General features: G+C 36.1%; 1 protein-coding gene across 3 annotated transcripts in view; it reads left to right on the plus strand.

Moving 5' to 3' along the window:
• HDAC9 (histone deacetylase 9) overlaps positions 1–26,624 on the plus strand; it is a 929,650-nt gene that overhangs the window by 766,930 nt on the left and 136,096 nt on the right. For all 3 annotated transcript variants that reach the window (XR_008420659.1, XM_053898416.1, XM_053898417.1), the window contains one exon: positions 21,562–21,680. Coding sequence is in view for 2 of the 3 variants with exons in the window: in XM_053898416.1 (XP_053754391.1) it covers positions 21,562–21,680 (119 nt within the window). In the remaining variant the exon portion in view is untranslated. The remainder of the gene's footprint in view (positions 1–21,561; positions 21,681–26,624) is intronic.

Raw genomic sequence — 26,624 nt, forward strand, 5'->3', positions numbered from 1 at the left:
TATATTTGTGAAATGTGCATAGGCTGAAGAAGAGTGAGGGTCTAAGAAAACCTGAACTGGAAGCATGAAAAACCAGAGAGGTTGTCATTTGGCATTTCATTCAACAGCTGTTTATTGGGTGACCACTATGTGGGAAATATGACTATTCTAGGTCCCGGGTATACATCTGTGAACAAAGAGGCAAACAATTTCTTTTATTTATTTATTTATTTATTTATTTATTTATTTATTTATTTAATTTTGTTTTTAATTTTTTAAAATTTACATCCAAATTAGTTAGCATATAGTGAAACAATGATTTCAGGAGTAGATTCCTTAGTGCCCCTTACCCATTTAGCCCATCCCCCTCCCACAACTCTTTCAGTAACCCTTAGTTTCTTCTCCATATTTATGAGTCTCTACTGTTTTGTCTCTTCTGTTTTGTCCCCCTCCCTGTTTTTATATTATTTTTGTTTCCCTTCTCTTATGTTCATCTGTTTTGTCTCTTAAAGTCCTCATATGAGTGAAATCATATGATTTTTGTCTTTCTCTAATATTCACTTAGCATAATACCCTCCAGTTCCATCCACATAGTTGCAAATGGCAAGATTTCATTCTTTTTGACTGCTGAGTAATACTCCATTGTGTGTGTGTGTGTGTGTGTGTGTGTGTGTGTGTGTGTGTGTACACACACACACACACACACCACATCTTCTTTATCCATTCACCCATCGATGGACATTTGGGCTCTTTCCATACTTTGGCTATTGTTGATAGTGCTACTATAAACGTGGGGGTGCATGTGTCCTTTCAAAACAGCATCCCTGTGTCCCATGGATAAATGCCTACTAGTACAATTGCTGGGCCATAGGGTAGTTCTATTTTTAGTTTTTTGAGGAACCTCCATACTGTTTTCCAGAGTGGCTGCACCAGCTTGCATTCCCACCAACAATGCAAAAGAGATCCTCTTTCTCTGAATCCTCGCCAACATCTGTTGTTGTCTGAGTTGTTAATGTTAACCATTCTGACAGGTGTGAGGTGGTATCTCCTTGTGGTTTTGATTTGTATTCCCTGATGATGAGTGATGTTGAGCATTTTTTCATGTGTCGGTTGGCCATCTGGATGTCTTCTTTGGAGAAGTGTCTATTCATGTCTTTTGCCCATTTTTTCACTAGATTCTTTGTTTTTTGGGTGTTGAGTTTGATAAGTTCATCATAGATTTTGGATACTAACCCTTTATCTGATATGTCATTTGCAAATATCTTCTCCCATTCTGTCTGTTGCCTTTTAGTTTTGCTGATTGTTTCCTTCACTGTGCAGAAGCTTTTTATTTTGATGAGGTCCCAGTAGTTCCTTTTTGCTTTTGTTTCCCTTGCCTCCAGAGATGTGTTGAGTAAGAAGTTGCTATGGCCAAGATCAAAGAGGTTTTTACCTGCTTTCTCCTCAAGGATTTTGATGGCTTCCTATCTTACATTTAGGTCTTTCATCCATTTTGAGTTTATTTTGGGGTATGGTGTAAGAAAGTGGTCCAGGTTCATTCTTCTGCATGTTGCTGTCCAGTTTTCCCAGCATTACTTGCTGAAGAGACTGTCTTTATTCCATTGGATATTTTTTCCTGCTTTGTGAAAGATTAGTAGCCCATAGGTTTGTGGGTCCATTTCTGGGCTCTGTATTCTGTTCCATTGATCTGAGTGTCTGTTCTTGTGCCAGTTCCATACTGTCTTGATGATTAAAGCTTTGTAGTATAGCTTGAAGTCTGGGATTGTGATGCCTTCTGCTTTGGTTTTCTTTTTCAAGATTGCTTTGGCTATTCGGGGTCTTTTCTGGTTCCATACAAATTTTAGGATTATTTGTTCTAGTTCTGTAAATAATGCTGGTGTTACTTTGATATGGATTGCATTGAATATGTACATTGCTTTGGGTAGTATCGACATTTTAACAATATTTGTTCTTGCTATCCAGGAGCATGGAATCTTTTTCCATTTTTTTTGTGTCTTCTTCATTTACGTTCTTAAGCTTTCTATAGTTTTCAGTGTATAAATTTTTCACCTCTTTGGATAGATTTCTTCCTAGGTATTTTATGGTTTTTTATGCAACTGTAAATGGGATTGATTCCTTGATTTCTCTTTTGCTTCATTGTTGGTGTATAGGAATGCAACCGATTTCTGTGCATTGATTTTATATCCTGCAACTTTGCTGAATTCATGAATCAATTCTGGAAGTTTTTTGGTGGAATCTTTTGGGTTTTCCATATACAGTATGATGTCATCTGCAATGAGTGAAAGTTTGACCTCTTCCTGGCCAATTTGGATGCCTTTTATTTCTTTGTGTTGTCTGATTGCAGAGGCTAAGACTTCCAAAACTATGTTGAATAACAGTGGCGAGAGTGGACATCCCTGTGTTGTTCTTGACCTTAGGGGGAAACTCTGTTTTTCCCCATTGAGGATGATATTAATGTTGGGCCGTTCATATATGGCTCTTATCATCTCGAGGTATGCTCCTTCTATCCCTACTTTCGTGAGGGTTTTTATCAAGAAAGGATGCTGTATTTTGTGAAATGCTTTCTCTGTGTCTATTGAGAGGATCATATGGCTCTTGTCCTTTCTTTTATTGATGTGATGAATCACGTTACTTGTTCTGCAGATATTGAACCAGCCCTGCATCCCAGGTATAAATCCTGCTCGGTTGTGGTGAATACTTTTTTTAATGTATTGTTGGATCTGGTTGGCTAATATCTTGTTGAGGATTTTTGCATCCATGTTCATCAGGGAAATTTGTCTGTAGTTCTCCTTTTTAGTGGGGTCTCTGCTTTTGGAATCAAGGTAATGCTGGCTAAATAGAAAGAGTTTGGAAGTTTTCCTTCCATTTCTATTTTTTTGGAACAGCTTCAAGAGAATAGGTGTTAACTCTTCCTTAAATGTTTGGTAGAATTCCCCTGGACAGCCATCTGGCCCTGGACTCTGGTTTTAATTTTTTTTTTTAACATTTTATTCATTTTTGAGACAGAGAGAGACAGAACATGAATGGGGGAGGGGCAGAGAGAGAGGGAGACACAGAATCGGAAGCAGGCCCCAGGCTCTGAGCCATCAGCACAGAGCCCGACGCGGGGCTCAAACTCACGGACCCTGAGATCGTGACCTGAGCTGAATTTGGGCGCTTAACCAACTGAGCCACCCAGGCGCCCCTGGACTCTGGTTTTTTGGCAGATTTTTGATTACTAATTTGATTTCCTTAATGGTTATGAGTCTGTTCAAATTTTCTATTCCTGTTTCAGTTTTGGTAGTATATATGTTTCTAGGAATTTGTCCATTTCCTCCAAATTACCCATTTTATTGGCATATAATTACTCATAAGTTCTCTTATTGTTTTTATTTCTGTTGTGTTGGTTGTAATCTCTCCTCTTTCGTTCTTGATTTTATTTATTTGGGTCCTTTCCTTTTTCTTCTTGATAAGACTTGCTAGTGGTTTATAAATTTTGTTAATTCTTTCAAAGAACCAGCTTCTGGTTTCATTGTTCTACTGTTTTTTTTTGGTTTCGATAGCATTAATTTCTGCTCTAATTTTATTATTTCCTGTCTTCTGCTGGTTTTGCGTTTTATTTGGTGTTCTTTTTCCAGCTCCTTAAGACATGAGATTAGGTTGTGTATCTGAGATCTTTCTTCCTTCTTTAGGAAGGCCTGGATTACTATATACTTTCCTCTTATGACCACTTTTGCTGTGTCCCAGAGGGAGGCAAACAATTTCTTCCTTTGGGGACCTTGCATCTAGTGTGGACAATTAGACAATAAAATACACAATGAACACAATAAGTAAATAACGTATCACTTGGGAAGATAAGTGTTATGGGATAAAAAGAGCTGAGTAAAAAAGTTTGGAATGATGGAGGTGGAATGATGGAGGTGGAGATGGAGTGATGCTAGGTATGGGGAAGGGCATTAGGGAAAGGTCTTACTACCCTCTCTTCATGATACATGAGCAAAGATTTGAGTAAGATGAGGGAGTTAGCCATCTGGGAAAGAGTGCTGCAGGCAAAAGGAGTAGCCAGTGTAAAAATCCCAGTGTCCAGAGTGTATCTAGCCTATTTGTGAGTAGAGTCCTGGTGGAGTGTGGTAAGAGATGGGATCAGACTGATGCTGGGCAACCTCATTGTGCAGAGACTATGAGGGCCATTTAAGAAACCTTTCCTTTTGCCCTGAGAAAAATGGTCAGGATCTGGTATGATAAACATATAAACCTGGCTGCCATGTTGAGAACAGAGTATAGAGTAGGTAAAAGAGATCATAGGGCTATCTCCTAGGAGGCTGTAGCTCTAATTTAGATAAAATATGTTGGCACAGGCCAGGGTGATGATATAGGAGGTGTTGAGATGTGGTAAGTTTCTGGATATAGTTTGAATGTGTAGACAACAGGATTTCCTAATGGACTGGAGATGGGTGTAAGAGAGAGAAAGGGAGCTGCCAGAGATGGAAAATTGGGACAATAAAGAAAACAGAGGGTGGTGATAGAGACAATGTTTATTTGAGTTTGTCTATGTTGGGTGTGTGAGATGGAGGGTGGATGTTAAGGAAGAAGAGCAGGACTTGCTGGGGTTGGGATTGGTGGATCTGGTGGACAATAAATGGTATACTTGGTGTTCTTAGAGCTTCCAAAACTGACCCTCTTCCGCAAATATCCATTATACCCCTTCCCTTGGTGTGTCCTCGGAAGGGGGCTGGTCTAGTGATGAGTGAAGTGCTGAGGGACATCCTGAAGCACCAACCACAACCACTGCCTAGAATCTGTTTAGCAGCTGTTCTTCGATATGCTTCCTTCCTCACTTGTCTAAGCATTAACTGTTATGAAGAGTTTTCCTTGGGAGCATCCTCCTGCACTTCATGCACAAACATATGCAGATGGATGAAAAGTGTGCATATTGTAATAATACATTTTTGTAAGAAAAATCTAAAAGGAACAAGTCCTTGTACCATTTGACAATGTGTAATTTTATAGTATGATGCTTTTAAGTGGTGACCCACAATTAAACTATAAAGAAAAGTATAGACTTGAAAATTCACCTATAATTCATATTTACATGATTATAATATGCCATTATAAAAATTATATAGGGGATCAGAATCTGCTGTCTCAGAGGTCAAAAGACCTCATAATTCTAAAACATACTTTAAAATACTTAGCTTAATTCATGAGGACAGAAATGATATAAATCAGATCATGTCGCTGCTGTACTCAAAACTTTCGTTTCCTTTCTTGTTCAGAATGAGAATCAAAGTCCCTATAAGGGCCTATGAGGCCCTACATGAACTGACTTTATGCCACTTTTCTGACCCCGTTTCCAACCATCTTTCCTTTATTCACTTTATGTCAGCCGTAATTGCCTCCTTGTGGTCCTTTATGAATATACCAAAGACCCTCCCACCTCAGGTCCTGTGCATTTATTATTCTCACAGGCCAGTGTTTTACCCCCATAATTCACTTGACCTACTTCTTCACCTCATACGGTGCAGCTTTATTCCACTGCCACCACCTCAGAGCTGCCTTCTCTGTGTACCCATACCTAAATTGCACCACCTTCCATGACTTTATGTTTATTTTTCACCTTAGCCGTTAGTATGTGCTTGCTTCTTTATTTATACACTGTCTTTCTCCTCTATTAGAATGTTAACTCCATGAAGGCAAGACAACAGGGACTCTGTATGCTATAAACCCTGCCTACAGTAGTTCCTGGAATATTCCAGGAGGTTGTTAAAGATTTGTTGAGTGAATTAAATGACCTGAGTGATGCACTTACTCTATAGTCAACTTTGCAGTTCTTGAACAACTTGTCACCACTATCTCATCGCCCTTGGTTTCCTCAACATCAAGCTTTCCTGGTTCTGTGCCAGACATGTAGGGCTGGAAACTGCATGCCTTTAAAACCTCTGCTGCTGCTACTCCATATGCACCATATGCTCCAATCGTGTCGAAGTATTTGTCACAGGTCTCTGTATCCTTTCAGGTGCCCATGTTCTTGCCCTTGCCCTTGCTCGTCCATCCGCATGAACTCGCTACTTTTTTCTTCTTGGCAACCTCTTACACTAATGTCTAAAATCACTCCCCATGTTCCTTCTTCTGCTGAACTGTCTTCATACTGACTTCATCCCTATTGACTGCCCCCTCCCTTCTGTCTCTTGGTACATTGCTTGTGCCTGAGTTTGTGCCATGCCATACTACAAAAACGTATTTTCCACCTACTTTTCTTTGTAGGTTATGAATTTCTTGAGGGCAGAATTACAACTTGTTCATATCTTTGAATCCTGGCACAGTCCTAGTGCCTCTCACATAATAGGGGCTCTGAATAATAAAAAATATTGATAATTCTATATATTAAAAAGCTTTGAAATGCTTTACATTTTGAGTTTAAGGCTGAAGAATCAAGCCTTTCATTTTTCTTAAAGCCAGAGGAGTGCTCCCCTGCGCTGAGCATGCCATATGAATGGGTAGCATTGTATACTGTTTATTCAGCATACACCTAGGTGAATCATGGGAAATCACTAGTGTGACTCATCTTAAACAAAGCACATGACTCGGTGTCACTGCAGTCAATTCGTTGACCATTGACTAGAGTTGAAATAAATCCAGAGATCTGATACTAACTGAGGAGGTTCTGATTTAGAATCACATTTCACGGAAATATATCCAAAATGGGATTCTTTTCTTCTATGACAGAATCTCCAATGGTCAAATGGAGATGAAAAAGCAGATATGCTATCATTATTGGTTTAGTAGTTTGTTTTTATAGTGAAAAAAATACATATACAAATCATCAGGTCACTGGGCCTTCTTTCTCATTCTCTTGTGATACATCCACTACTTTGGTCCTATGCTCCTCTGTTTCTTGGATTTACTTTCTTGATTTACAGAAGTACATTCTTAAGTAAATTATTCAGAAAGAGTGTTTTGGAATTAAATTTCTGAGTCCTTACATGTCTTAAAGTATTTTTATTTAAGTAACATACTTGAAAATCAGTATGTAATGACTGGAAACAGAATTAAAGTTTAAAAATAATTTTCCCTTAGAATGTGAGGACATTCACTGTTGCTGATTGGTACTTTGATGTCAAACTCCTTGATCTCTTCTGATGATGACTTTTTATTTTTTATTTTTTAAGAATCCCTGTGGATTTGAAGTTTCATGAGAATAGGTCTAAATGTATATGTATATTTTTATGCATAGTTTTGCATCAGTTGGACTTACTGTTCAGTTCCTAAGAATTATCTTCTGTTATTTGTTGAAAATTTCCTCCCCTGTCTCAGCATTCTCAGGAACCTTGTTATTCAAATATATGACTTCTGCATGAATCCTTTTAGTCTCATATTTTCCCACTTATATTTTGTCTATTTCCTTCCTTATAGGAGGATTACTTTAATTTTATTTTTTCAGACCTTCTATTAGTTTATATAATTATTCTTTTTATCTTTAAGTGCTTTCCTTGTTTTTGTTATTTTTCATATTGGCATGTCTTTGTTTTAAAGATAAAATATTTTTCTGAATCTCTGAGATTATTGTTTCTGTTGACTGAACTATCTCTGTTTTCTTCAGGCTTTATTTTAATCTTTTGTTTATGCTACTGGTTCTCCTTATATGTCAGGAAATTTATGTTTTGACATTGATGTTTATGAAAGTAGTAACTAACATCAGATTTTTCCCTGTGGTTGAAAAATGGATCAAATGGGAGCTCTGTGTCAGCCCATATGGGATGAGGTGTGTGTTACGCCAAATCCCACTTTGGGATTAGCATTCCAGGAGATGGCTCATGGTCTCTGAATCTCGCTAAATGACAAAAAAAGGAAGACTATATTTTGGGGTAACTGTATCCACACTCTTCGTTTTCTGCAGATACCTCCTTTTCTTAGGAGAATCAACTGAGTATTCTGCCTAGGATTAAACACTGGTTGCTGGCAGATAGGAAAGGTAGTTGAGGTGTTGCAAATAGTGCTGGTCCTCTTAACCAACTAGCATTTCTTAATCTCTTGTTTTCAGTTTTGCCTCTTTTCCTTCATCATATGTTTCTTTAGTGGGGTTCCATTGAGTGGGAGTGTCTCATGTCTCTTCTGTGGTCCCATAAGAGTGTATTCAGGGTGGTAGCTTGTGTTTATTTGTTTAATTTTTTTCAGTATGCAGTCTCCCTCTTCTAGAAACTTGTTAAAAATCCCTGTTTATTAACAACTGTTCCATCCTCTTTTGTTGTTATCAATTCTTTCTTTCTTTTTTTTTTTTTTTTGTATGTTGATGCTTGGTAATATTTTATTTTGAAATACTGTTAGACTTCCAGAAAAGTTGTAAGAATAGCATAGAGTCCCTATATTATCCCCACACTCAGTTTCCCCTAATGTTAAAAATTTACATAACCATAGTATAATTATCAAAATTAAGAAATTAATATTTGTACACTACTATTAGCTAGGCTACTGATTTTATATGGGACTGCATGCAGTTTGTCCACTAATGTCCTTTTCCTATTGCAGGATCCAATCCAGAGCCTTATACTGCATTTAGATGTCTTCTCCAATCTGTAGCAATTCCTTAGTCTTTCCTTATTTTCCTGGCCATGGCTTTTAGGTATACTGGTCACTTTTTCTGTCAAATATTCTTCAATTTAGGTTTGCCTGTTGTTTTCTTCTTATTAGATTTGAAATTATATATATTTTAGCAATAATACTATAGAAATGATCAACCTTTCTCAGTGTGTCACATCAGGGACTATTGGTGTTGATATGTCTTATCACAAGAGATGGTAACCTTGATCACTTTACTGAGATGGTATCTGCAGCGTTCTTTATTTTAAAGTTTCTATTCTTTTCCTTTAGAATATCTTGGGGAAGATACTTTGGAAGATATAATGCAAGCACCATGTTTCTTCTCAAACTTTTGCCCACAAATTTCAGCATCCTTCCATGGCCCTTGTCTGCATCAAATATTTCTGTCTTGTTAAAATGGTGATTTTCTATTTCTCTCAATTCTTCTATACATATTAGATGAATTTTTTCTATAAGGCAGAATGACTTATTCTCTATTTATTCCATTATTTTTAAATCTTTGTGTGATTCACATATACTTATTTGACTCTGGATTATAATCCAATACTCTCATTAGTTGTTTTTTTCCTGAAATTGTCCCAGATTTGGCCATTGGGAGCTCTGTCACATTTGTTCATATGCCCTATTAATATGTCCTTTATCTTTGAGCATTTCATTATTTTCTGTCATCACAAGATGTTACAGAAATACCTGGTATTTTCCCTGACACAGCCCAGGAATCAACCACTTTCCCAAAGATCATTGGAGAATGATATTAGAAAACAAGATCTGGCCACTGTTATTTGCCCCTGGGCTGTCATTGCTTTTAGGAAATACATACTAACCCATGCACGCATACACATATCTAAAGTTATTTCTATGTCTGTTTGCTTGATACGTATTTAAAACCATGAGTTCATATAAACCTGTACTTTCCTTCCATTGGGATATTGGGAAAGTTGAGAGACAAACACATATGCTTTGTTTGCTATCTTTAATCAAAAAACCTAGTTGTTTAGATAAAATTTTAAATGAATGCCTTTGAGGATGTGTTTCATTTAGGAAAAATTATCGCTTTTCCCACTTATATTTTACCCAAATGTGTTTTTTAGTCTTTCAGACGTGATAGATCTTTTGAATTAAAATTCAGTCTATACTGGCATAAACAGAAGAGTACAAACACTTTACATACATTGCTAAAATAATTGCGGCAATAAAGAGATTAGTGGTGTCTTAGTTTCCTCGGTTTATCAGGGAACTGAGCATAAGAGACTTTAAAGAGGAAAATAAAGATACAGTTCAAAATTTAGCATATCTTTAAGCCAAAGGAATTTGCAACATAATAGACACTCATTATATACTTCTTAAAATAAATAAATGAACCTTACCGATACCACTGTTAAGCACCCATTACCATTTAGTTCTTCAGTATACAGCATATGTTGTAGCATAGCATCACTTTTACAGTTATACGTCACGAATTCATTAAACAAACAATTACCACTCAGATACAATTCTAAGTATGTATTTTTTTCCAATTTTCCATTTTTCTTATTGTTTGGAGTTAATTCAAGTATATAGGATTAGTCCTGAAAGAGCATTTTGAAATTCTGTGTGAAATTGGAAAAGCCATATATTTGTGAATTCAGGAATGATATACATAACAAACATGATATTTGCTTCACATGGAAACTAGTAGGATCTGTATATTTTGAGATTTGTTGATAAATAGATCTAATTCTTTTGGAATTAGGTAAGATGTCTTTGTTAACAAAATGTTCCATTGGAATGAAAACCTATTCCATTCCATACAAATTTCTATTTTGTTCTAAATAAGAGTAATTTGTTTTTACTTTTGGCAAAAATGGACATTTTCAAAAATGTTCTGATGGGGTGAATGGCTTGTGTCTCATTCTTTCTTACTATATGCCTTCATTTGAATGGAGTATATCATCCAATACCTTCTTGTGAAAATATTTGTGAGAGATATTATTTTTTTTACTTTTTAAAGTAATCTCTTCACCCAACGTGGGGCTCAAAGTCACAACCCCAAAATCAAGAGTCACATATTCCATCAACTGAGACAGCCAGATGCTGTCCACCCCTTATTTTTTACAATTTTTGAGATATTATTTTTTTGTTAACAGTTTGAATATCTGAAACTTTATTTTCTACTCTCAATTTTGATTGGCAATTTGAATGAATAGGATGTTCTAAATTTTAAAAAGATTCCCAAATAGTGATATAACCAACATGGTGACATAGGTTGTTCCTGGCTTTGTTCCCCGTCAAAACAACAACTAACAACTATTCAAGGAAAAGACATCACTGAGGGAGTTCTAGAGCATGGGGATAAGGCTGAAGCAACCCCCTGTACCACAGAGACCAAGGCAAACTACATTAGAAGGGTAAGAGAAGTGGCTACACATTGACCACATTGTTCTTAACTCTGGCTGGCACATCCCCACACAGAGGTCTCCCCTGAGCCTCTGGTTCCTTCAGGGGCAGAAGAGAACCCAGAGGAGACAAGACCACTCCCAGCATTGTAGGTTGCTTTGCAGGAGAGCCTACTCTGATCTCATATCACAAGGATTGTGGGGAAATCTGTGGGGCTCAACCACTGAGAATCTGATTATGGTGGAGAAGGGGGCGGCGGGAGGGTTTGCAACAATCAGCACATGGATCTTGACCATCCATCTTTATGCCTGCAGTGCCTAAGTAGTAGTCCCAGTCAGTAGTTTTGCTCATCTGAGAACCAAGTCAGGAGTACACTTTGACCAGAGAGCCTGTCAGCCTGCAGATCTACCTGATTCAGATTCTCAAAGGAGGAGTTTTACAGGCCTTAGAGCCTGGTTTTCCAGGGCCAGGCAGTGAGTTGAGTTGCAGCCCCACCCACTTTGGAAAGTGTCTTCTGGTCCCATTGGACCAGCAGGGCTGGAGACAGTTTCTGGAAACTGTGGCCCAGTGGCACTTAACCTAAGAGGTGGGCAAACAGAGCTGATTGCCCCCATAACAAAGCCAGTACTGGGAGTGGACTATTCCTCTACCATGCACAGACAGGAATATTAATGAATTCATAGCCAAGGCTGAGGGTAGCTCCAAGACCTTCCCAAAAAACAGAGCCTATTTGGGAAACTGAAAGTAGTTTGGAGCCACCTTGACCCCTCCCACTGCCACCCAGGAAAGGGAGCTGAGACATAACTTCACTTATTGTAGACAGTGTCTTTCTGTCCTGTCTGACCAGAAGGGCTGAAGACAACTCCTGGAGGCTCTGCAGCTCAGTGGAACTTGAGCCATGAAGTGAGTGGGCAGAGATGATAGTTCGAACAGCAAAGCCAGTGGACCTGTATGGTCAGGGAATTTGGGGTTGCTGATTGGCTTGAACTGAGACAACAAAGAGCTGTATACTTGGCTTTTGAGACAATTATGGGGAACATAATTTGTAGCCCCACTTATTGCTGAATACAGTCTTCAGCCTGTCTGACCAGGGCACCTAACCAGAGTGCATGGATAAATTGCATAGCACATTCAACAGCCCTACATACAGTAGCATTTGAACATGTGGCTCTTGACCATGGCCCTTGGCTTCCCCAACTGCAGAGCAGAACTGGTAGACTCACATGACCTGGGAAAGCTCTGGCCTGATTCTGTCACCAAACCCAGGCCCATCTGCCTGATGCACATCAGAGTCAATCACTGAAATACCAGGTATGCAGCAAGGAAGGGTTTATTTGAGAGGCAGCCAAATGAGACAGGGAAAAAGCCTTAAATCCAGCTCCCTGAAGGGTGAGAGAACAAGTTTTTTGTAACTATAGGGGTTGAGATTACACACATACTGATTTAGAAAGGCAAGGAAACTTAAGACTATTCATAAGAAAAGATGGATCATGCTCATTTTAGCAAACATATATGTAACATATATCCCATGTTCACTTTGGGGTGGATACTTAACATCAGAACAAGGCAAAACTCAGCCCTTGACCTTAGGAGGTTATCTTAGGAGAAGGAGAAAGGGCTTTGGGTATGCTCTGAGAGTTAGTATAAAGTGTATGGAGTTTGGGAGTCATTATCTTGGGTAAGGAATGCAGGGCTTTGCTTGTTCATAGGCTGGAACCTTATCAGTTGACCCTGAGTCCAGACTTCTGCAGAGACAGCTAGTAGATTTTTAGTGGGGTCTGAAAAGACACAATAGCTGATTAGGGGGAAACAGTTCTCTGAAAACCAAGCTTGAAATTTTCTGCTAGTTTCAACCTTATTAACCCTCTGGGTCACAGTTTCAATTCAGATCCCCACACAACAAGCTATACAGGCCTTTGTTCTCATCATGCGCACCTACCAGGGCAAGGAAACAAATTCATAGCTTCATCTATTACTGAATATATTACCCAGTCCTGACCATTCTAGTAAGCCTGACTAGAGAATCCAGGCAACTGTGGATCCCATGTTACAGCCTCACTTGGGTAGGGAACCAAGCAGCTGTCTTACTCAGCTGTTTTCAGCCAGTAGCACATGTTTCCATCCCAGTACTCAAAGCTCAAACAATTGCCTTGCTTCCAAAATAAACCATAATAGCAGGTCCCACCTGCTCAAGGACTTTACCAGTTGACACACCCACAGGTGCAAACCCAGCTTACTGGTGAAAAACTGTCTCTGCCAAAGCAAACCTGTAAAGTCTAAAAGAGGGTAATTATTCACATGTGCATATACCAACAAAAGGAATCAAGGCTCACAAAAAATCAAGTAAATAAGATACCACCAAAGGAAACTAATAAAGTTCCAATGACTGTCTCTAAAGAAACGGAGATCTGTGAACCACCAGGGGAATAATTCAGAATAATCCTTTTATAGAAGGTTAGTGAACTACAAGAAAACACAGACAACTTCAAGAAATTAGGGAAGCAATGCATGAACAAAATGAGAAGGTCAACAAGGAAATAGCGACAATCAAAAAAAAAAATCCTAGAATTGAAAAACACAATAAGTAAAGTGAAAAATTCAAAAGTAGTTTCAAAAGTAGACCCCACATTGCAGAAGAAAGAATAAGCAACCTGAAGGACAGGATATTGGAAATTATTCAAGGGAGCAAAAAGAAAAAAAAAAGAACAATGAAGAAAACTTATAGGAATTATGGGGTATAATGAAAAGAAACAATGTTGACATTATGGGAATTCTAGAAGGAAAAGAGAAAGAGAAGGGGATAAAATGTATATTTAAAACAATAATGGCTGAAAATGTACCAATCCTGGGAAAAGAAATGGACATCCAGATTCATGAGGTCCGAAGGAACCCAAATATATTGAACACAAAATAGGGCTAAACTAAAACATATCATAAGTAAACTGTCAAAAGTAAAAAAGAGTTTTAAGAACAGTAAGAGAAAAGAGAGAAATTATATACAAGAGAATCCCCAGAAGACTGTCAGTGGATTTCTCAACAGAAACTTTTCAGGCCAGAAGACAATATATTCAAAATATTGAAAGAAAATAACTGTCAACCAGGAATTCTATACCTGGTGAAGTTGTCATTCAGAAACAAATGAAGGATAAAGACTTTCCTGAACAAATAGAAGCTGAGGGAATTCATTACTACTAGACCCGCCTTATGAGAAATGCTAAAGGCAATTCTTTGAGTGGAAGTAAAAGGACACTAATTGATAACATAAAAACGTTAAAAGGTAGTATGAACCTCACTGGTAATGGTAAACATATAGTCAAGGTTAGATTCTGAACTATGTTAATAGTGACAGATAACTCACAACTCTAGTTTAAATGTTAAAAAAAAAAGAACATAGTAAAAATACCAAAACTATAATCTGTTATTAGTTACACATTATATGTTTAAAAAACATGTAAATTGTAACAGCTACCTAAAATGTGAGGGGAAAGAGAAATAAAAGTGTTAATTTTATGAATTGTATTGAAGTTAAATTGTTATTAGTTTAAAATAGAGTGTTAGAAGTTTAAGATACTTTATGTACGCTTCTTAGTAAGCACAAGGGAAAATCCTGTTGTAGTTACACCAAAGAACACAATAAAGAAGTCAAAACATACTGATACCGAAAGACATGAAGACACAGAAAAAGCAGGATAAGAAACAAGCAACTGTGGATCTACAAAACAACTAGAAAACAACAAAAAAAAATGGCAATATTATTTCCTTATCAATAATTACTTTAAACGTGGGAGAAATGTGTGAAGGAGACTACGAGGTACAAACTTACAGTTTTAAAAAAGTCATGGTGATGAAAGTATAGCATAGGGGATATAGTTAATAATACTGTAATATAATTATCATGGTGAGCATTTCCTAATGTATATAATTGTTGAATCACTATGTTGTACACTTGAAACTAATTTAATATTCTATGTCAACTGTACTTCAATTAAATATTTTTTCATTTTAAAAGTTATTACTTTAGGGGTGCCTGTGTGGCTCAGTCAGTCAAGCATACAACTTCGGCTCAGGTCATGATCTCACCATTCGTGGGTTCAAGGCCCGTGTCAGGCTCTGTGCTGACAGCTCAGAACCTAGAGCCTGTTTCAGATTCTGTCTCTCCCTCTCTCTCTCACACTCTGTCTCTAAAAAATAAATAAACATAAAAAGAACTTTTAAAAAATTAAAAAAATAAAAATCATTACTTTAAATGTAATGGATTAAATTATTAGGCATAGAATGGCTGAATGGAAACAAAAAAAAAAGATCCAACAATATACTGCCTACAAGAGACACTTTAGCTATAAAGATGTACACAGACTGAGAGTGAAATAACAGAAAAAGATATTTCAAGCAAATAGTAACCATAAAAAACCAAAAGTAGTGGTACTTACATCAGACAAAATAGACTTTAAACTGAAAATGGTAAAAAGAGACAAGATAACTATGTAATGATAAAGGGGTCACTACATCAAGACGATAAAACAAGTATAAATACTTATGCGTTGGATTACCTAAATATGTAAAGCAAAAACTAGCAGAGCTAAAAGGAGAAATAAATGGTAATTTGATAATAGTTGAGGACTTCAGTACTCCACTTTAAACAATAGATCAGTCATCTAGACAGAGAATCAATAAGAGCAAACTTGAATAATGCTATAGACCAAATGGATATAATAGACAAATACAGAACATTCTATCAATGACAGCAAAATACATTCTTCTCAAGCACACATGGAACATTTTCTAGGATAGACCATATGTTAGACCACATATAAGCCTTAGTAATTAAAGAATATTGAAATCATACCAAGTATCTTTTCTGACCACAATGGCATGAAACTAGAAATCATTAACAAGAAGAAGCTTGGAAAATTCATGAACACATGGAAATTAAACAGCACTGTCCTGAACAACCAGTGGATCAAAGAAGAAATCAATGGGGGAAATAAAAAGGCTTATTCAGACAAATGAAAATGGGAACATAACATACCAGGCTTTGTGCGATGCAGCAGAAGCAGTTCTAAGAGGGAAATTTATAGAAATAAACACCTATATTAGCAAGCAAGAAAGATACCAAATAAACAACCTAACGCTAAGGAACTAGAAAAAGAACAAACTGAGCATGAAGTTAGAAAAAGGAAAGAAATAATAGAGATTGGAGAATAAATAAAAGAGGAAACAGAAAAAGTAAGATTAACCAAAGTAAGAATTGCTTCTTTGAAAAGATAAAAAAAAAAAAAAAAGACATAGCTAGACCAACCAAGGAAAAAAGATAAAATACCCAAATCAACAAAATTATAAAGTCAAAAGGAGACATTAAAACTGACATCACCAAAATTCAAAGGATGATAAGAGGCTATTGTGAATAACTATATGCTAACAAACTAAATAACCAGAAGACATGAGAAATTTTCTAGAAGCATGCAGCTTACCAAGACTGTTCAGGAAGAAAGAGAAAATCTGAATAGATCGATTACTAGTAAGGAGATGAAATCAGTAACCAGAATCTCCCAACACAGAGAAGCCCAGGATCAGATGGCTTCACTGGTAAATTCTAGCTGGTGAAATTAACACAGATCTTTCTCAGACTCTTCCAAAAATTCCTTTTACAAGACTCTTCCAAAAATTTCCTTTTACAAATATCCAGAAAAAACAGAAAAGCACACTTAAACAAATACTACAGGTAATATCCCTGATTACTATTGATGCAAAATGTTCAATGAAATACTACCAAACTGAATTCAGCAAAACATGAAAAAGGATCATTCACCATGATCAAGTGGGATTTATACCTAGAAAACAGGGATGGTTCAACACAGATAAATCAAACGATGTGATACATCACATTAACAGAATGAAAGAAAAGAACCATATGATTATATCAATAAATACAGAAAAAGCATTTATCAAAATTCAACATTGATTCATGATAAAAACTGAAAATTTCAGGCAAAGAAGGAACATATATCAACACAGTGAAGTCCGTGTATGACAAGCCCTCACTCAGGTAACATTGTTGAAATGTTGCAAGCTTTTCCTCTAACATCAGGAACAAAACAAGAGTGCCTACTTTCATCACTCCTATTCAAGATAGTACTAGAAGTTCTAGCTGGAACAATCAAGCAAAAAAGAAAAAAAAGTATCGGAATTGTAAAGGAAGAAGTAAAATTGTCTCTCTTTGCAGATGACATGATTTTATATATAGAAAATCTGAAAGACAACCAAAAACTGTTAGATCTAATCAGTGAATTCAGTAACGTTGCAGGATAGAAAATTAACGTACAAAAATCACTAGCATTCTCTACACTAACAGTGAATTTTCTGAAAAAGAAATCAATCCCATTTACAATAGTATCAAAAATAATAATATATATACATTCAATGTAATCTCTATCAAGATTCAATGGCATTTTTACAAAGGTAGAAGAAACACTCCTAAAATTGATATAGAACCACAAAAGACCCCAAGTAGTCAAAGGAATCGAGCAAGAACAAAGCAGGAAGCATCACATTTCCTGATTTCAAGCTGTATTATAAAGCAAATTTATCAAAATAGTATGGTACTGGCACAAAAACAGAAAAATAGAACAATGGGACAGAATGCAGAACCCAGAAATAAATTCAAGCATTTACAGTCAACTAAAATTTGAGAAAGGAGCCAAGAATACTCAGTGAAAAAAAGGCAGTCTCTTCCATAAGTGGTACTGTGATAAGTGGATATTCACACATAAAAGAATATATCACACATAAAAGAATGCATCACACATAAAAGAATATCTTATACCAGTCACAAAAATTAAGTTGAAATGGATCAAAGACTTAAATGTAAGTCCTGAAACCATGAAACCCCTAGAGGAAAAACAGGAATAAGCCTTCTTAACATGAGCCCTGGTAACAGTTACTTGGATATGACACCTAAAGCACAAGCAACAAAATAAAAAGTAAATAAGTATGAGTACATCAAGCTTAAAAGCCTCTGCACAGTAAAAGAACCATCAACAAAATTAAAAAACAGCCTATGGAATGGGAAAAAATATTTGTAAGTCATATGTCTGATAAGGGGTTAATATCCAAAATATATAAAGAACTCATACAACTCAAAAGCAAAAATACAAACAACCCAATTTTTGAAAATGGTCCCAAAGGACCTGAATAGACATTTTCTGAAAAAAATATGCAAAATGCCAACAGGTACATGAAATGATGCTCAATATCACTAATCACTAGGGAAATGCAAATTAATACCCCATTGAGATATAACCTCAGGTCTGTTAGATGGCCAGCATGAAAAAGACAAGAGATAACAAACGCTGGCTTTGGTGTGGAGAAAATGGAAACCTTATGCACTGTTGGTGGAATTGTATATTGGTGCAGCCACAATGGAAAACAGTATGGAGAATCCTCAAAAATTAAATATAGAACTACCGTATGATCTGTTTCCACTTCTGAGAATATATCCTAAGAAGATGAAAACACTAACTGAAAAAGAATGTGCACCCTCATTTTCAGAGCAGCATTGTTTATAATAGCCAACATATAGAAACTACCAAGCTTATGGAAGAATGGATAAAGAAATTATGGTATGTATATGGAATGGAATATTATTCAGCCATAAAAAGAGGAAATCCTACCATTTACAACAACGTGGATGGAACTTGAAGGTGTTATGCTAAATGAGTGATGTAAGTCAGAGAAAGACAAATACTTTATGATCTCACTTATATGTGGAATCTAAAAAACAAAAAAAAACAAGACAAACTCAGGAAAAGAGATCAGACTTGTGGTTATCAGAGGCAGAGTGTGGGGTCAAAGGTACAAAATTCTAGTTAGAAGATAAATAAGTAGGAGGGATGTAATGTACAACATGATGACTGTAGCTAACACTGCTGTATGATATACTGGAAAGAATTATGAAAGCTAATCCTGAGTTCTTATCATGAGGAGAATACTTCTTTCTTCTCCTTTTTATTTTATCTAGTTGAGAAGGATGTTGACTGAACATGTAGAGTTAATCATTTCAAAATACAGATAAGTCAAACCATTATGCTGGACACCTTAAACTAATACAGTTTTCTATGTCAATTACTTCTCAATAAGACAAAAAAAAAAAGGAAAAAAAATCTCTTAGACTGTTCTTTGTATGTTGACTTCCTAAATGGGTTCTTTAAGTGTGTGATCTGACATTGTCAATTTTTCGTGTCTCTATTTTGGTTATTCTTTATGAGAGAACTTAGCAACTTTATCTTTTAAATAGTCTATTATATGTTTTGTTTGCTTTTTCTTCTTTTAGTAGCACTCACTTTTCATTTACTAGATGTACTGTTTTATGTCTTTGAGGATAATCCTAATTTTTGCAATTATAGTGTCTTCCCTGAATTTTCTCTGGTTTTCTGAGTTCTCTTTCTTTTGTTTGTTTGCATGTTAGTTTTGTTGTCTTTTATTCTGGAAATTTTCTTCAAACAATCCTTCATATTTGAGAAAAGGACACTGAAAAGATAAGTGGGAGCTCTGTATGTTGAGTGGGATTTTTGAGTAGGACATTCGCTATGGGAAGACTGAGGAAAAAACCTGATTGTTGGTCTGAGTGACTCTCAAGTGTCAGTTTCTCTAGGTATTTTCTCTTTGGTCAGTTTGTTTCTCTAGGAAAAGAGAAAAGTCTTTCTTTTTGTAGCTTCCACTGCAGAACTTACACTTATGTTTTAATTTTCCTCTCTGTAGATTGTATCCATGTCTGTCATATATTCAAATTATATTGGCAATCCTTGTCTCCTTTACCGTATTTGTCCTTCAAAAATATATACATATATATTTAATGTCCATATGTAGAGAGAAGCCCTTATGGAGAAGATAGTGAGCTGTGCCTTGAAGGATGTTTACCCTTCAGTCAATCTTAACAACTGTAGATTGATGAGGGGGAAAACAAGAGGAGGGGGAGAAACTTTTCCCAGAGAGGGAAAGGAGATGGAAAATTGGTTACTATGATGCATGTGATTGGATGACAACTTTGTTTAATCATCTACCCCCATATTTTCCTAGGAGTACTGCTTGTTTGCCAAAGGAGTACATAGGATTAATCATACTCAGTTCCTTGATATAACACTCTTGATTCTTTGAGACCATTTATTCCAATATCCCAAATACATGTATCACATGGTATTTCATTCATATGAAAGTAGTGAATTGGTAATGTGTAACAATTTATGAAAATTATAATGTAAGTGTTGGCATTATTGGGAAGGAAAAGGATTGAAGGTATCACTCCTGATAATGTAGCTTTATTAGAGATTCTTAATGATATTGAAGAATAAAATGATGAAACTGTACATCATAAACAAAATTAGGTTTTCACTTAGTTTCACTGGTGGCCTAACTCAGATGTGAGTGGCTTTCCAATTGTTAGAAAGACTACCTGTGAAAGTCACTTACATGCACACTTATGAGTTTGAAGTATTAAACTTTCATACTTTTATAATAGTAGTGGAATTATGAAAAACATTTTATTCATTTATATCTCTAGGTAAATTTCAAATAATTATCTTTTATAACTTCAACAACTTCTTATTTAAAATTTTAAGTGTAGAACTAATATGTGGTCACTGTAAAACTAGAGATTGGCAAACAAAAAAATTAAAAGAATTCAATTTTGTCACTACTTAAGGTTAACAATTTTAATATTTAGTACAGTTATTTCTATCTACTAAACACACAGTAGAGACCTTACCAATTTTTAAATTTTCTATTGTGGGCAGTTTCCCCATATTATTAAATAGTCTTTAAAAAATTGAATTTTAATAATGGAACATCAGTCTTGAATCCTACATTATTTTTTTTTTTCTATTTTATGAATCCCAGTAGCATCTATTGATCATTTTCTATCAAATCCAGCACTGAGGAAAAAGGGTTTAGGGTGTCCTGAGAAGGCTAAAGAGGTAAATGCTGAAGTGTCTGAGTAGGACCAGCAGGGGTTGCTGTCATGGATGAGGCTGCCACATTCCTGGTGTCTCTGACCTTAGACTCACTTAACATTATAGTCTGGATTCTATTAAAGGAATTTTGTGTTTTTCCTTTGCAGGAGTTACCCCCTACCATGACAAATATTTAAAAATGGTTTTTTTAAGTTGGAAAAGCAACTTTTTCTCAAAAGAAATTTATAGTTCAAATTTACACCAAGTTCTCACTAACTGGAGCAAGCCAGGTTTTCACTAAAGCTTCGACTTTCCTCTGTAAAACATTAGTCACTCCCTTGGAAGAAGCACTTTTTTTTATAGGCAGTGGGATAAAGCAGCCACAGATGTGCATGTAATATGATGGGCTTTAGAATACCTGTAAAGCTTTTTTTTTTTTTTTTTTTTTTTTTTTTTAATTTAGAGGAAAAAAGATGAAAGAAAAAGACTGAATTGGGATGCTAAAATAACAGTGATTCACTATTAAGGAAATGATAACTTTTTGATCTCTTCAAATGGTGTTTTCTTTTCCCCTTCTCTTTTATTCTTGGGAAGTTCTTGAGGTTGTGCCAAGTCGTTTTCATTGCACAATTTTTAAAGGTATTCACCATTCCCATGTGTAACTGGTTGCCTTTTTACTGTGTAGGACTGTAGTGACGCCTGTGGCCAAAGAGTTTGATCCAGACATGGTCCTAGTTTCCGCTGGATTTGATGCATTAGAGGGCCATGCCCCTCCTCTGGGGGGGTACAAGGTGACAGCAAAATGTGAGTATTATCTTTTAGGAATTTATGAAATGTTAAGACATAATAGGTCTTTAAAATGGACAGCACCTTTTACTTGTGTCTAGTATGCTTAGGTAAGACTTTTAAAAATAATTTAGATCATGTTTACTGTTCTGTCAGATTCATCTCTCTGTAGATGTTTGCCTTTAAGACAAACAAAGTTAAATAGTTTTCTTTGTTAGACTTGATGAGGCATTTCAGAACCTTTATGTTTTCCCAGAGTCCCGTTTTGCTACTTAAAGGCAGAAGTGATAGGACTTCTGTTTAAAATACATTAAAAGACTTGAAAGGTCATGAGTCTAGAAAAGCTACTGGGCTTTTTGCAAAGAGAATGGAAGTCACTGTTTTTATTCCATTGTACATGTGGTAAAAATTCGTGTTTCCTGATAATGCTATCTATGGTCTTGTGGGTTTGAATGCAAAAGGTATAGTTCCCCTTACTCAGCAGCTCTCTACAAGTGTATAGACAATGCTCAGGATCTCTACTGGTCTTCTTTTTTGTTGCACAGATTCACTTTTTGGCTGTGTTCCTTAGCATTTGCCATGTGTTCTACTACACACCAAATGAATAAATGAATTTTGTGTTAAACATTCATTTACATAATGTGACCAAATGGAATCTGGCTAGAAAGAGGCTTTCTTCAAGAACAATCCCCATGCTCTCTGAATGTGAAAATAAGGCATACATATAGTCCACACACACAAATGTATGCTGGCACTCTGGATATGTATAAAAAAAGAAGGAAAAAAAAGCAGAATTACACAAAGAATCGGATCGACTATTGTGTATTTTAATGGGGGTTGAAAACAAATAAAAGCAACCTAAGTAGTTTTTAAATGTGAGAGATGAGTTTAGAGCAAGTGTGTTTTATTAATTTAAAAAGAACCAAAGAACCAGCACCATGCCAATCTTTGTTTTTAGTTGGCTTCTCATGTGAGAGAGTTTTCTGCACTCTAATTGTTCCAGTAACATTGTTAGGTAGTAGCTATATTTAACATCTATTATTTACCCAGGGTTTTTGGTGCCTTGTTGTCTATTGAAAACATATTGAAAGAGGCAACTCCACAAACACAAACAAAGTGTAATAATTCACAAGTTTGGTAAAATAGAATAGAGAGGTGTTTGGTTTTATCAGATGTCTTTATGATCCCTTTTCTTTCTTCATGAAATTCCACTGAAGTGTATCCTTCCACTGCAGATAGACCTCTTTAGCATCAAGACTGCTGAAGAGTTTAGTCTAAAAAAAAAAACAAAAACAGAGCTATACCCCAAGTTGAGATAAACCCAAACAATGGAAAACACATGGAGCAAAGACACAAATCTAGAAAAGGTGTTCCTTGCTATTAAATCCAAAAATCTCCCTTCAGAAGGAGGAATGTTTGTATTTGGGTCTTTCTTCCTGCCAAGGAGGCAAGTTGTAATGAGTCCATTTCTCGGCACTAGCTGCAAGGAACTAATCTTTTTGTTTTCTCTTTTGTTCATTTTTTTGCCAAGTGAAGTTCAAATATCAAATATCATCTTGGAAGGTATAATAGAAAGTAGTAGTAGTGTCATTTATTTTAGGCATAGATATAAGAAACATGGTTTCTACTTATTTTAGCTTCAGTGTAATGCACCAGGACCTTTATTATGTTGTGTTTCTTTATCCATTTTGGGGGAAGCTCTTCATTGCTTTCTGTGCCAGGACAACTTTGTCTATAATCTCTCCAGCCTTTTAACCCTCTTTATCTGTTTTCCCTTCTTATATCTTTTCTACTCAACATACCATATGTTTCCTTACAAGGTGACTTGTTTCCTAAGAAACATATACAGACATAAATTTTAACTGATTTATAATTGGCCCTCTCTTGAGTACATACAGTTTAATAAGGAAAAGGTAGACAATGAGGAAAGGATATACTAGAACTCAGAGATTGTAGTGGAACCTATCTAAAACATTCACATATTTCATAGGTGAGAAAACTATGTTACCATCTGAAATAATTGGGGTTAAAATCAAAGTGCTTACTCTGAATTTGTAGTTAGATAATATTGCATGAGGCTTTCACTGGATTTTTTTCCACTAAAGAGGACAGTGTTTCATAAAATGCTTGAGAATAGAGTACTTGGATGCATACTGCAGAGGCCATTTTGGTGCCCTAGACCCTTAATTCCACAAAAACAGTCTGTGATAGACACTGACTAGTCCCCAGATACTTAAATGAAAAACCACAGAGCATCACATCTGGGCAACTGTTTGTATGTGTCATCTCATACAGGCTTGAGTATGCCAGCTATATTTTCTAGAGATGCTGCCATAATTAGGTAGAAGTTAGGATTACCAGACAGCTGTATAGTTATTCCCCAAATAGCTCACCCCTGAGTCTCTTTGTTCTTTCTCTAACCACCTGGCAGATGCATTTATGTTGTTTTGATTTGAAAGTTCTCCACAGGTGATCAATATAGGTCCTTCATTGTCCTATGCCAGAAGTCATCCTCCATATGAGAGGAGTCCCTAAATGAGGCTAGAAATAGGCTAAAGCCTATAGTAAAAAGTAGGTAGAAATTACAGAAACAAATCCATCTCCTAATGTTTTCCACCTAAAGTCACCTCTGCCCCAAGTAGAATATCCAAGGATTTTAGAGAATGGTTTGGAAGATATTATTGTGTCAGAAATGCTAAAATTTTACTGTCACAGCACATTGAATAATCTTTTAAAATAGTTTTGTTTAATATCCCTGAACGTAAAAAGGCAAATTAAGTCAAAACAACTAGTGTTTTCATCTGTATTTGGATATCTAGTTAGCTGTCTGATTTTTTTAAAAAAGAATTGGTTGATACTATGACAAAAATTTCAGTTCAAACATAAAGGTGATTTAAATTAAAGCTGATTCTTGGCTAGTACTATTTTTCTTCCTTCTTTTCTCCTCTCATTTCTTTACATATTAAATGTTCTCTACAACAAAATATTCATATTTGTGCTAAAGTTTTAAATTGTCTGTATTAGCTATTTAAAGTCTATGCTATTGTTTCAATTAACCACCAGATTTAAGGCCTACATTGAAAAGAACAAGTATCTTTGTATCCTACCGTAAATACTACATCAAATTTTATCATGAAGTTCTAAGTGTATCTTTTAAAAATACTCTCATACAGGAGCTCTTGGGTGGCTCAGTCGGTTAAACTCTTAATATTGACTCAGGTCATGATCTCAAGGTTCATGAGGTGGAGCCCTGTATTGGGCTCCGTACTGACAGTGTGGAGACTGCTTGGGATTGTCTCTCTCCCTGTCTCTGCCCCACCTGTGCTCACTCTCTCTCTCGCGCGCTCTCTCAAAATAAATAAATAAACATTAAAAATTATTTAAAATACTATCATTCAGACCTAATACCTTTAGGTTACAGTTTAAGAAGGTTGGCATGACAATTAAGTGTCATGTTCCAACAATAAAATTAATTCACTAGATTGCAACACACCCTGGGTTTGTGATTTGTCAACATTAAAAAGAATAGTTTCTTCAGTTCAGATTAATTTACAACAAAATATATTTTTTATTTCTTTTCAACATGTTTATATATTCTCTGTTTTCATTGCCTTCGCAGAGTGAACTATGTGTAAATTTCTTTCATTGTGTGAATAACAATTTTTCCTTTCTTTGGAATAATTCAGAAGTCATTGTGGGGGCACCTGGGTGGCTCAGTTGGTTAAGTGTCCAACTTTGGCTCAGGTCATAATCACATGGTTCATGACTTCAAGCCCCACGTTGGATTCCATACTGACAGCTCGGATCCTGGAGCTTGCTTTCTCTCCCTCTGTCTCTGCCCCTCCCCTGCTCACACTCTGTCTCTCTCAAAAATAAATAAACATTAAAGAAAAATTTTAAAAAGTCATTTTGAGATGATAGCCATGTCTGATAAAAAAAAATATATGTTCCTTTTACAAACAGAGCATTTTTATAGTTCTTTAGATAGTAACTATTTGCCTCAGCAAATAAATAAATGTTATTTTGATATGTAAAGCAAATAAATAAATGCTATTTTGACATGTAAAGAACATCTATTAGTTGGCGGGGGGCGGGGGTGGAGATCAAATAACATATCTTAGTCTTGAATTATCATCTTCTTTTTGATACAGTGTTTTATCCTTTTTCGTGATCCTCTTACTCCTTTTATCCCACTGTGAATGTCTGCCTGGCAGGGAGAGAGCACTGTGGTGAAGCAGATACCTGTATAAATGAATTCATACTTAGCTTTGAGTTTTACCTGAGGAAGTATAAAAAATCCTTGATTAGCCAATCCTTCAAAAATAAGTCTCTAAGAAGTTGTGTGTTAAACCAGTCAACAAATAAGTGACAAGAAATAAACTTGTTAAGTATACGAGGCTATGTCAGTCTACTTCATCAGCTTATGATGGATGTATGTGCTTCATACCCCTGTGTCTACAGAATGTGTGGTTCAAAATGTCCTGTCCACACATTTTATTTGTCCACAGAATCGAAAGCAGACTGAGCCAGAACTAAATATATTTTAGTGAATGTGAATTTTTTTCTTGTTCTCTTACCGATGATTCTACCCCTATCTTAACATGTCCATGGCTCTCCTCTGTCTCTAATTTTCTCCCCATTATCAAAACCTAGAAATAACTTGATCCCATTCACTTGCATGTTTTATTTACTACTTGATTATATATTTTTTAATTAAATTTATTTTTTACATTTTGTTTATTTTTGAGAGAGAGAGAGACAGAGCACAAGTGGGGGAGAGGCAGAGAGAGAGGGAGACACAGAATCCCAAGCAGGCTCTAGGCTCTGAGCTGTCAGCACAGAGCCCGATGCGGGGCTTGAACTCACAGACTGCGAGATCATGACCTGAGCTGAAGTCAGACACCCAACCAACTGAGCCACTCAGGCACCCCTGATTATGTATTTTTTTTAACGAGAGGGTAT

This window comes from Panthera pardus, unplaced genomic scaffold (genome assembly GCF_024362965.1).
Source record: "Panthera pardus isolate Hobbes unplaced genomic scaffold, ASM2436296v1 HiC_scaffold_8, whole genome shotgun sequence".
In the NCBI taxonomy this organism is placed as follows: domain Eukaryota; kingdom Metazoa; phylum Chordata; class Mammalia; order Carnivora; family Felidae; genus Panthera; species Panthera pardus.